Source organism: Morus notabilis, unplaced genomic scaffold (genome assembly GCF_000414095.1).
Source record: "Morus notabilis unplaced genomic scaffold, ASM41409v2 Scaffold99, whole genome shotgun sequence".
Classification (NCBI taxonomy): Eukaryota; Viridiplantae; Streptophyta; class Magnoliopsida; order Rosales; family Moraceae; genus Morus; species Morus notabilis.
Window position 1 is genome coordinate 751,615 of NW_010362482.1, and position 12,634 is coordinate 764,248.

General features: G+C 38.2%; 3 protein-coding genes across 5 annotated transcripts; 1 reads left to right on the forward strand and 2 right to left on the reverse strand.

Moving 5' to 3' along the window:
- On the forward strand, window positions 1-4,441 carry LOC21410276 (serine/threonine-protein kinase AFC1). 3 transcript variants are annotated; one of them, XM_010102054.2, is made up of 12 exons: window positions 1-226; window positions 940-1,126; window positions 1,884-1,910; window positions 2,011-2,164; window positions 2,256-2,304; window positions 2,400-2,514; window positions 2,737-2,828; window positions 3,006-3,162; window positions 3,271-3,335; window positions 3,429-3,526; window positions 3,654-3,756; window positions 3,918-4,441. In XM_010102054.2, the coding sequence occupies exons 1-12, from the start codon at window positions 125-127 to the stop codon at window positions 4,065-4,067; spliced, it is 1,299 nt and encodes a 432-aa protein (XP_010100356.1). In that variant the 5' UTR covers window positions 1-124; the 3' UTR covers window positions 4,068-4,441. The 3 variants fall into 3 exon arrangements, with proteins under 3 accessions (XP_010100356.1, XP_024023865.1, XP_024023866.1); XM_024168097.1 differs by lacking the exon at window positions 940-1,126 and having other exon boundaries at window positions 2,025-2,164; XM_024168098.1 differs by lacking the exon at window positions 940-1,126 and having other exon boundaries at window positions 206-226.
- A 1,459-nt stretch (window positions 4,442-5,900) lies between these two features.
- On the reverse strand, window positions 5,901-7,303 carry LOC21410278 (NDR1/HIN1-like protein 13). The gene has a single exon (XM_024168257.1). The coding sequence runs from the start codon at window positions 7,279-7,281 to the stop codon at window positions 6,187-6,189; it is 1,095 nt and encodes a 364-aa protein (XP_024024025.1). The 5' UTR covers window positions 7,282-7,303; the 3' UTR covers window positions 5,901-6,186.
- A 790-nt stretch (window positions 7,304-8,093) lies between these two features.
- LOC21410280 (pentatricopeptide repeat-containing protein At1g13040, mitochondrial) lies at window positions 8,094-11,444 on the reverse strand. Its single transcript, XM_024168209.1, has 3 exons — window positions 8,993-11,444; window positions 8,555-8,885; window positions 8,094-8,308 (listed from the first exon to the last, which is right to left on the reverse strand). Exon 1 carries the CDS (start codon window positions 11,185-11,187, stop codon window positions 9,646-9,648), a length of 1,542 nt encoding a protein of 513 aa, XP_024023977.1. The 5' UTR covers window positions 11,188-11,444; the 3' UTR covers window positions 8,094-8,308; window positions 8,555-8,885; window positions 8,993-9,645.
- Between the last annotated feature and the right edge of the window lie 1,190 nt (window positions 11,445-12,634).

A 12,634-nucleotide genomic window follows, 5' to 3' on the forward strand; every position in this document is an offset into this window, starting at 1 on the left:
ATGGCGTTAGCTCGCGGAGAACAAAGGTTAGAGCTATTTCTCCGGTACAGAGAGCCCATGGATCTCTGGGTATGACCAATTTCAATCAGGGAATCAAATTCTAGGGTTAGGGTTTGTACACGAGATGGAGATGGACTATTTGACGGAATTTCCTCTCGCTCATATGGATCGCCGTCCGAGGAAGAAGCCTAGGTTTGCTTGGGACGCCCCTCAATCCAATCTAAAAGTAATATTTTATTCTTTTCCATTTTGCAAATTTTTTGTCAAAGTTTTCTGAAATTGATCGTCAAATTCGTTTGTTTATTATGCTCCATTTGTTTATCATTATAAAGACCTTTCCAATTTGGTTTCATTTTTTTTTTTTTGAAAAAAAAAAATTCATTGCTTGGAGAATAATCAAAATTTTGATTGCGAGGGTAGAAAATTAGAAATGATAGAATTAGTAAAGAATTGTGATGAAATTATAAATATTGAGATAAATTTTTTATCTTTTTATTTTGTTGTAAAATAGGGCCTGGAAAAGTTTGTTCTTGCTTTAAAAGATTGCCTCATAGGCTAATACTTGAATTCTTAGAAGAATTGTTAAGAGGTAAAACTTTGAAGCCAAAACCATGTAAAAAGTTTGGAAATTTAACTCATTTATATCATAATATGGAATTCTGTGACAAACTTTTATATCATGTTCTTTTTTATTATTATTTTTTGGTTTCAGCCTTTAAACTTAGTTGGTAGATGGACCTGTGAAGCATTGGAAATTTGGGCAACGTCCTTAGCCTGTTGTCATATTTGTGGTTAATTTAATTATTATGGATGCCTTGACTTTGTTTGGTTGATTAGAAAAACATGAGGAATATTTGAAAATGAATAGTAGTTAATGGCGGGGGTAAGATTTCTTATTAATGTTTGTTTAGTGGAGTATGAATCGATGGCTGTGTGTAGGCTCAGTCAGAATTGTTTTGTGGGCAAGATGTTGGAAATGGGACAAGCTTTGGGCCTTCAAGGGTACTCCCAGACCATCCTGGTCTTTTCGTTAAGGGATTGACGCAAAAAGGCTCTCCCCCATGGCGAGAAGACGACAAAGATGGACATTACATGTTTGCGCTCGGGGAGAATTTAACTTCTCGCTGTAATTACATTGAATCACCACTGAAGAGTTTGTTTGCATTTACTTTTCTGCTGCTGTTGAAGTTTCGAAATACAAATGACCAGTGCATTTTCATCTTCTATTAATTTCTTAATATCTTGTTTCCATAAATTTCTTAAAACTAAAGATTTTTGGAAAGTGCATTGGTATTTCTTTAGTATTTAAGTTATAGCTTCCAGTTGTTAGGTATCGGTAAATTTGAAAAGTTTTGAATGCTTTGGGATTTGGAAACATTTCTTTACATACAGCCGTTTTCCATGTGATATATATCATATAGGATTAGTATTGTTTTCTTTGGTCTCCTGTGCAGCAGGAATATCATTAGTGAATCTTGAATTTAACATGCTTTCCAATGAGATAAAAATCCTCCTAATCCTAAATGAATAGAGAGAATAAAAAGCAAACATGCATTTGAAATTCAACAAAAAAAATACCTTGAGGGATTACTAATACCATTGTTCCAATTCTTTTCAGCATTCTTTTTTCTTACTAAGGAGATGCCAACATGTTTCAGCCTTTAAAATGTCATTTAGTTTGATCTTGTCATGTCTTGAGCATTCGTTTGGCTTGTAGTTTGAACTACAATTCAAACTTTTTTGCTACAGTGCTTTTTCTCATAAAAATTTGAATTTATGTTCAAACTTATGAACCAAACAGGCCATTAGTCTTCAAGAATTTTATTTGTTTGAATTTTTCATGTCTCTGTTGTGCTTACACTCTTGCTTCTGTATATATGCAGATAAAATCCACAGGAAAATTGGTGAAGGTTAGTCTCTCTTAGACTCTTACTGAGTTTAGATTTTTTACCTTAAGAAGGAGATATATTGGAATAATCTTTCTTGTCACACCATGGATTTCTTCAATAGGTACATTTGGTCAGGTTCTGGAATGCTGGGATAGGGAAACAAAGGAGATGGTGGCTATAAAAGTTGTGAGAAGCATAAAGAAATATCGTGAAGCAGCAATGATTGAAATTGATGTGCTACACTTGCTTGGAAAGTATGACAGAAATGGCAGTCGGTAAGTTCAGCTTCTCTTAAATGGTTATGTCTGAGGCTTCTTGGTCAAGGAGAAATTTGTGTCAATTGTTAAGTGAGCTTATTCTTTGCAGTTGTGTTCAAATTCGGAACTGGTTTGACTATCGTAACCATATTTGTATTGTAAGTATATGACTGCATTTTAATAGTATGATTCCCCAACTACATAAATATTTTGGGGGTTAAGAGCTTCTGTTGAATCTAAATGGTTTTAACAGGTGTTTGAGATGCTTGGACCAAGCTTATACGATTTTCTCCGGAAAAATAATTATCGCCCATTTCCGGTTGATCTTGTCCGCGAGCTTGGCCGACAACTATTGGAATGTGTAGCATGTGTGTAGTTGTTACTTCCATTGTTTCTATTTATCTTTTCAAAGTTCTTATTAGGAATGTAATGGCATGGTTTTTGGTGTTTATTTTTCTTATAGATTTTTCTTTCATGTTTTCATACATGAGGCATTGAGTAGATATTTGTAGGGTACTTGGGAAGGATTTTATATAAGGTTTTAGTGCTATAAGTGCTTATGTTTTCCTCTGGTGTATAAAATGGTGCAGTCATGCATGATATGCGGCTCATTCATACCGATTTGAAGCCAGAGAATATACTTTTTGTGTCTCCCGAGTACATAAAAGTACCTGACTACAAGGTACTTTACCTCTTCTTCTTCTTTTCTTTTACACGTTAGCACTTGCTTTTCTATTGTCGTTGATGTTAGTCATGCAACACTTTTTGTTTGGCATTCTACCCCTTATTGTGCCTTTTTTTTCCGTGTCCCTCATGTTAATTGTTCCTAAAACTATAAGTACCTAATCTGCTATTTCAGGTTACTCCGCGCTCACCAAGAGAGGGAATCTTTTATAAAAGGTTGCCAAAGTCCAGTGCCATAAAGGTTATTGATTTTGGCAGCACAGCTTATGAACATCAAGAGCACAACTATATAGTCTCTACCAGGCACTACCGTGCGCCCGAGGTTATTCTCGGTATGACATGTCTTGATTTTCTCTTGCCCTAAATGTTTTTCCTTCTTATGTATAATAATTTATTTTATATGTTAAAACTTTAGAGGTGAAACCTACTTATCCTTTCAGGACTTGGATGGAGTTTTCCTTGTGATTTGTGGAGTGTTGGTTGTATCTTGGTAGAACTGTGCTCGGTAAGCTTAATATTTCGTGGGGTCATATCTACCTAGTAGGTGCTGTTTTTTACAACGCTCTATAGAAAATAACTTAATATTAATTATTTGCAGGGAGAAGCTTTGTTTCAGACACATGAGAACCTAGAGCACCTAGCCATGATGGAGAGGGTATTAGGCCCGTTACCTCAGCATATGCTGAAAAGAGCAGAGTGCGTGCTTATTGAGGATATCTTATTTGGTTTTCTTCTTGTGATGTCTTAAGAAAACCTCAAGTTCATCTGTTTTTAACAAAGTTTCTCCGTTGCCTTTTTTTTTTTTTTTGCCTTTTTTGGTCAGCCACCACGCTGAGAAGTATGTTAAAAGGGGTAGATTGGACTGGCCAGAAGGCGCAGCCTCTCGTGAAAGTATCAAAGCTGTTCTGAAGCTACCCCGTCTTCAGGTGTGTACCATACCAGAATATTTCAATATAATTTCCATTATTCCTAATTTGTTTCTTTTGGTATATTGAGAGTCTTAGACGTGTTTACAAGAAAACCTTTGCAGATATTTGTTTCCTTGTCTCATTCCAAAGTTACTAACCTCTATTTTCGGTATCGGCAGAATCTAGTAATGCAACATGTAGATCACTCAGCTGGTGATCTTATTGACCTTTTGCAAGGTCTCCTTAGATATGACCCTTTCCACAGGCTAACAGCTTGTGAAGCCCTTAGACACCCTTTCTTTACCAGAGATCTTTACAGGAGATTCTAGTTGAAGAGGTTGTTATTTTACATCCCTGTGTTGTTGTCATGTTTGATTGGAGTGATTCACCGATTTACGGCTTAGTTATAAGTATAAATATACTACTCTGAGGTCATGAATGTTGTTGTCGTCTCTTGGCATAGTGTACGGATCAAGATTCCGGCCGGGAGTGTCTATTTCTATATACTGCTGTGCCTTTGTAAATAAAATGGATGTTGGGAGTGTTTCTCCTAGTTCAGTTTTGTATCTTGATTATGAAATACTAGCTGGTTTCTCTTTCATATAAGACGCGTCGTTTACTTCTTCACAAGTTTGCCCCTGTTTGGAAGTCTTGTGACGTGTAACTTTGTAAAGGAGGTGGGAAACAAATGAATATGATTGATGGTGTGGTAATTATATCTGTATGTTATTTTTCAAAAAATGGTATTTAACAATTTGAGATTTAAATTATCCAGTGGTAACGTATTATCTAAGGGTGGCAATTCATATTAGTGGGTCGTGTTCGTGTTAACTTGTTTTTTAATCGTGTTAGAAAACATCAACCCAAATACGACTTGTTTATTGAACGTGTTAAAAATGTCAACTCAAACACGACTCATTTATTAATCGTGTTAATCGTGTCAACCCGTATAATCTTTTAAATTAATATATTGAATCAATAATTAATATAATAATAACTTATTTAACACTGTCAATATAAGTTTAACATGTTTATTGGTCAATTTATCTTTTTCTTTAAGAAATATAAATGAATTTTACCCACAAATATTAAAATTCACATCATTTGTATTTAATATGTCATATAAACTTTCATGTTATATTACATATTATTATATTGCAGATGACACATATAGTTAATCGTGTCAATTCGTGTCACTTCGTGTTAAGAGGTCAATCTTAATCTAACTCATTTATTAATTGTGTTAATCGTGTCAATCTGATTATGATCTAAACTCATTTATAGTAAATTTAAACCCGCTAACTTTGTACGGGTTTCGAGTCGTATCGTCATATCGCTACCCGGATTGCCAACCTTACTATTACCCTTGAAAAGAAAATTTCAGAGCTCAAAATTATACAAGATCCATGAGTACAAAAACGAAGGAATAAAATATCCATTCCATTCAATGAAGAACGTCGTCTACTTAAGAACTAAACGCCCCCATGAGGAGGTTTCTTCAATGTGATACTGTGATAACACATCCGCCGTGACAACGGCGCGAGTGTACCAGGAAACGAGGTTGAGCCGAGAAAGTCCTCTTCACTTCGAACACCAGCCTGTTCTTCACCATCACACTTTTGAGCCTCTCCATTTCCAGCTCGAAAAGCCGAACTCCAATAGCCACCATGGGGTAGGCGGCTCTAGAACTTTGAACAGAGGATGATTTATGGAAAGGGCAAAGAATCATACCTGGCCAAGGGCAGGAGGCAAAGTAATATTCTCAAGGGTGACTACTTTTTAGACACTGATAAGTTGTGATAATGAAAGACATTCTGAATTTTTTTTTTTTTTATTTACTACTCTTTTTAAGATCAATGCTACAAATTAAATTTTCATATAGAATTCTTGCACTCTTTGACATGTCGAACATAAAAAATGAGAGTAGCAATAAGAGTTCTTCTAACAAAATAGTGGAATAACAGTCACAATTACAAAATGCTTTTCTTAGTCACAATTACAAAATGCTTTTCTTTCTTAAATGGATTTTATAATCCTAGTCCTACAAATATTCTCCAAGGGGTCTTTAACTTTTCCTAATTCAGTTCTTGCTTAGCAAGACAAGAATCTCCCGTATGAATTCTTTTTAATGCACTTTGATATTTTATGTTCTCGAGGTGCAAGGCTAGCGAAGAATTAACAAGTTATCATAACCATTTCCATTTTAATTGAGCATATAATATGGAACACAAATATCTCTTGAATTCTTGATCACGGCATGTAAAAGAATATAGATCACTATCTACCACCAGCTAATCCATCTTGTGACAACATTTTCCAAACTTACTCGGAATCACTACCGCACAAAATGGATAATTCTCAATCCCCGTAGAATACAAAAATGAAAGAACAAATTTATGGGATTGTGTGTACATATCCAAATTTGAATGAAAAATGTTGTTATTGCCTTTATCCGTGCTTTGTTTTGCATTTCTTTGCGGATAGGACCCCATCAGGAGGTCTCCTAACCATAATAGTGCACTGGCCATGCAACCAATACGAGTACCTTAAGAAACCACCGAGGTTAGATCTTGCCCGGAAAAAGCCCTTCACCTCAAATATCACCCCATTGTTCAGTGTCTGCCTCTTGAGCCTCTGGATTTCGAGCTCTGAAAGCCGAACCTGGCTAGTTACCATGTGAAGATTTGCGAACCTTGCAGCAGTCCTCGGCGCGGAGAAAGGCTCTATGGCTTGTGTAGCAATAAGCGTCCTTCCATAGTAAAGCTCGACGTACATGTAACTGTAGTCCACGCTCACTTTCTTGTTCGGGTTTGTGAAGTTTGCCAACAAGGTGAGATCAGCATTGAGCAGATAGCCCATGTCAAGGTAGGCTGCGTTTAGCGTTGCGGTGGACACGTCAAACTTCGGGATGCGTGGGCGGAAGACGAGGTAGACAATGAGCACAATCAGGCCTCCTAGAATTATGACAATCCAGAAGATTGTGCAGAAGACTAAGGTGAACCATGTTAAGGCTTTCTTCTTGTCGGGTTCTGGCATCCGCAGGCCGTGATTATATCGTGGTTCTCGCCTTGGATGTTGGTCTCCAAGGTGCTGCGAAAGCGGCGGTGCCACTGAACCATGTGGCCTGCGAGTTTGGTCCTGCTGGTGCGTGGATGGCGTGGGTGAACCATGCGGCTTTTGATGGTCTGGCTGGGGATGGTCTGCATGATGGCGCTGTTGCAGCGGCGGTGAACTTGGTTGCTGCAGGTTTTGTTGGTTGTCGTGATGGCGGGGATACGGTGGGTAGTATCGGTCCTCCTGATGGCCTCGATGTGGCGCCAATGGAGCGCGTGCAGGCTGGGGATCTGCTCGGGGTGGCCGCGTTTGCTTTTCTGGACGCTTCTTCCCAGGCTGCCCCTGACCAGTCAGATGGGACCGGCCTTCTTTACGGGGTTGCGGCCCCCTTGGACTGGTTGGCCCGAGAAGATGGTCTTGGTCTTGATCCGATCCTTGTGACAACGATGGTCTGACGAAATGAGGGTTTGTTTCATGGTGTTGGCTCATGGTAGTATTGAGAAGTGATGGATCAACGAAGAAGAGCTCAAGGGGAATAATAAAGGAAATGTGGCTGAGAAGACTATGCAACGAAAACTTGAAGAGAACTTCAAAGGATAATTTAGGAAAAAAGGCAAAGAATCAGACATGGATAAGCAAAGGAGGCAAGTAATCTTGGGTGACTTGCCTTTTTTAAGCACTGTATTAATAACAACGTAACAAGCTAGCAGGACGTCGAATCAGATGCTTGCTGCTAGTCCGGACCTAAGAGATCTTCATCATACTGAATATTTTAAGAATTTTATTTCTTCAACGCCTTGTTTCATTTACAAGATTGAGTGATGGTGCAAACACTGTTATGAGAACTAGTATTGATTTCAGAATCCGTATATTTTATGGTAATTGTGTTGAGTATTGTCCAATAAATTGTTTATCAATGACTGAAGAATATGAGCTTTCTACTTATGATTGTCGTGAATTGAATTATAATTAAATTGCTTTAGGTTGTTTACCAATGTTAGTAATTGACGATTATACAATTCGAGCAATTCTGAATTCTCCGCAAATAAAAAATAAGTAAATCCTTGACTAAAGAAAAATTTTATCACACTATTTTACTTATCCTTTTTGGATTGAAGACTGTTAGGTACCTGGTAATATACTCAACCAAACAACCAGATTCCACACTCAAACAAGTAGAAAATCAAGCAATCAAGTGATAGAAATCAGGGAGTTTTATTGAACAACCAGCCAAAACACTGATAACATTAAAAGTAACCGGAAACAATAAAGATAGAATGGAGATTTCGAGCTCTCCAGCACTCCCAGCCACCAACGGCAGCACACACATACAAAGCAGATGATAGTACGGCCTCCACTCTCCCTAACAGACCCTTAACACCCCAAATACTCCCTGAACCTGCATAATTTGCCACATCAGCCACCTTAGCCACTTTCAGAATTTGCTCCTTTGCCCCTAATTCTATGTTTTCTTCCCCGTTTGCCCCTCCTGGTGTAGACCAGCTTAAGTAAGGGCCTAACAAAGACAAAACGACTGTATTCAAACTCTCATCCAATTAGTAGGGTTCTGAATACCCTTTGGAAAAAACCAAAACAAAAAACAAAAAACAAAAAAAAAAATCACATCATGGTAATTTGATGTTTAAAGTATGAGCGCTAAAGTTGTATTCTAGTATAGCATTCTGTGTAGAGGACATTGCCTTGTTTCTAGCTAAACAACAGTTCAGAGTTTTATTGTGGCTTTTTTTTTAAAATAGCTCACCACAGGATCGCAGAATAGCATTTGTTTTGAGGTTGCCTTGCCCCTGCCATCCGAGACATGGAGACGAATCCACCGGACATCATCATCCAAAAGCTCGAATAATCGGTATCGGTACGAAATCTATGACGATCCCATCTTAGGGGATCTAGCCGTACATTCATTCCTATGTTAAATTTTGTATCCAAAAGACCACCTTCAAGATTATCTTCATTTTGAAGTTTGTAGGGAATCCAGAACTCAGCAGGATTATGGTGAATGTGAGGAAACCCATGTCCTTAATTTCCTTTAACTTGCTTTCTCCCACGAGAGTTAAGGGACCAGGTGAAAATTTCTGAAACTATTTTGTATTAATCCCAATACCAAAGGAGAGAAATCCAGCACATAGATGATTGCATCTATCAAATGCACTTTTAGTGAAGTAACGAAGAAAGAAATTACCATAAGAAAGAGACTTTTGATCTTGCTAAGCTCAACCTCATTCTCTAATATCCCAGAAGCAGCATTCTTCAGCCATCAGTGGATAATAGCAGCACTTAAAGCCAAACATATAAAGGGGGGAAAACAAGAAGTTAAAGTACAATCTTACATCTATTTTTTACAAGTAGCGGTTACATTAAAGTTGAAAGAATGTACTCAACTTCGAAAGAATCATATGACAAATCATACAAGAATCAAGAGTAACTGTGTTTGGAAACAATTTAGGTAAAGCTGCAAAACAATCTTTCCGAGACTGCATGATTCAGAAGCATTATTGGTCAATCTGAAAACAATGGTGAGGAAGGTCTATGATCAGCGTAAATAAGGCTTTCTAGTTAGAATCCAGAGCATACCATTCTTGTTTTTGCTCAGAGCATACATTCGAAAACACTTTCCGGGCGCATTTACATATCATTAAAGGAGAGAGAATGGGAGGGGTGTTTCCTTTTTTCGCATTCATGTCGCCACATATTACGAATATGTAAGTATAAACTCGAATCAAATGTTTGACTCCCTCCCCTTTTCTTCTTCTTCGTCAAATTTTTCCTTTCGGTTCGTAAATGCGCCCTTAATCTGCAGTAAAACTTAGCACCACATTGTAGGTACACAACATTTTAATCCTTTGAATTAATGGCATTAATTAGAGTCTCGGAAAGAGCCGGTTCAAGAGTAAACCCTTTCTCCATCATCTGATCCCATACTCTACAAGCCAATGGAAGCTTGTTTTCCTTTATGAGACCACCAATTATCAATTTGAAAGTCACTTCATCAGGACATAATCCTCTAGCCTGCATTTCCTCATATAGATGCACGGCTTCGCTCACTCTAAAAGCTTTGCAAAGTCCATTTATAATGGCATTGTATGAAATCACATCAGGGGTGATTCCTCTTTCAACCATGTCACTGAAAACGCTATGTGCCATCCCAATCTTCCCTGCCTTACACAGATGATCAACTATGATAGTGTAGAATAAACAGTCGGGCAATAGACCCATTCCAGTCATCTGATCAAGTAGCCTCTTGGCCACATCAGAACTACCTACGCTAAGAAACGCTTTGATAAGAATTGTGAATGTTACCACATCGGGTTCAATCCCCTTCTGCCTCATTTCCTCAAAAAGCTGGTAAGCCCTTCTAACACGTAGTAACTTACAAAATGCGCCGATGATGGTATTATACGAAACGACATTAGCCAATCCCTTGGACTCCATACTATCAACCATCAGCAAATAAGCCTTGTCCGGCCTATGAGCTCTGCAAAGTCCCTTGAGAAGTTTGTTATAGCTATATGAATCGGGTTTCATTCCGATCCTCTCCATTGTATTAATCAACTTATTCGCCTCGTCCAACATCAACTTGTCACAACAATAAATCAACAACACATTGTACGTCACCAAATCCGGCTCACACCCGTCCCTCTTCATGAAATCCTTGATCACCTGCGCCTTATCAATCCTACCTGCTCGACAGAACCCACTAATGAGCGAGTTATATATCAAATTGTTAAACTTAACCCTACCTTTCAACGCACCAACTGTAAGCTCATAAGCTAAGTCAACCTTCCCGCCCTCACACAAACCGACGACAAGCGCCGTGCAGGCAATGGTATCCGGCACAAAACCTTTCTTAATCATACCACACCACGCTTCAACCGCGGCATCGAATTTCCAAGCTTTACACAATCCATCAATAAGTATTGTATAAGTAACAACATCAGGCTCTCTTCCTCTCTCAACCATTCTACGAAACACTTCCAAAGCCAACTGCACTCGATGTTCACCACACAAAACATTCAAATAAATATTAAAAGCCCAAATATCAGGAATACAACCAAGCTTATCCATGTCTTCTAGAAGCTTCTCGACGAGAAGAAAGTTTTTAACGGCACACAAAGCGGAAATGAACCTAGAGTAAGTAAACGGGTATAAGGAGAATCCCTGTGGGGCCATCTTGTGGTAATAATGCTCGGCCAAATCGAGACGGGAATGGCGGGCCAAGACACCGATGAAGCGGTTGTAGTCGACGCTGAAGACGCGGCAATCCGAGTGCGACATTTCGTCGAACAGTTGGACGGCGTGATCGATGAGGCCGGTTTTGACGCAGTAGGCAATGCGGGAGCGGTACAGGAGGCGGTGCGCACCAAGACTGTGAATCATATCAGAGCGAATGCATATCAGAAGGGGTCGGCGGGGGGCGCCGCACCTGATTGGGGCCCACTCAGAGCAGGAAAGTGAAGACCAAGAAGAAGAAGAAGAAGAGAGAGAGAGAGAGAGAGAGAGAGAGAAAGGAAGAAGCTTTCGGTTGAGGGGAGAATAGAGAGAGAAAGAGAGAGAAAGTGGGTGGTGGTTGTAAGGTGATAATCGGCGGTGGTGGAGAAGGGAACACGGAGGTGCTGCAGACAGAGACTCCGCTCTCAAACTTCTGTGTCGCGGCCGAGACGGGGATGAATGATGATGATCGACTGGGCTGTTGGTTTTGTGGGCCCGATACCAAACCCAGTGAATGTATTTATGGGCTTCGAATTTGGGCTTTCAAACTTGTGATGTACAGATTTATTGGGCCGACGGAGTCAGGAGTCCAGAATTATAAGTTGGGAAATCCAAAGGCGTGATTGTTTTTTTTTTTTTTTTTTTTTTTTGAGAATATCCAAAGGAGTGATTTAGATGTATACTACGAGGATTTTTTTTTCTTTTTTATATTTTTATACATATACTACGAGGATTTCAAACGTATCACTTTTGTGGAAAACTTTAATCTTAATTTTCAGCTCAAAGTTGTAAATATAATAACTAGAATTCAAAGGTAGTATTAGAGTTTAATTGCCACGAAACCAAACGAATGCTTACGCTTTTCTGAACACTATGAGATTTTTGTCTTCAAGAATGACGGAACCATAAAAAAGGCACGAAACTTAAAACAAAACAAAACAAAAAAAGAGCAAATTTTATGACTTTATCCAAGTGTTTTGTGATAGGACTAACAAAAACTTTATTCAGTCAAATTTTCATAAGTTCCATTGTATTTATACATCTTATTTTCCGATACAATTACAATTCTAATGTGATCTTACCCTAAAAATAATGCAATATCATTAGAGTACACAAATCTCCCTTTCAAATTTCCTTATATCCGCATCCAATGGAAAATGGCCAGTGTCGAATTAGCAAAAGGAAATCTCATAAAAAAAAAAATTGTACACTTGTTACTACCACATGCTTATCCTATTATACAGTCAATAGGACCAAAAATGCCGTATGACATATCCTTTTAGTTATTTCATATCAAACTGATTATATAGTCCATTATAATATATATTAATATATATATATATATACTCACACCGGAAAAGGCAGTTATTTCATCTTATCCACAAGCTTATCCAAATTATGAAATATAAATTAATCTCTTTGAAATTGTGATTTTGTGTGGCCACTGTTGAGTATGAAACTGAGGTGCCAAGGAAGACAAAAGTAAATGTTACTGTTGTGATGATGCACAATAATGTCTTTTTTTTTTTTTTTTGTCTTCTCTTTCTTGTGTTCAAACTTATGATTGAGCATTATGAATATAACGTGCTCGCGTCTTCTAATGGTACAGAAAAAT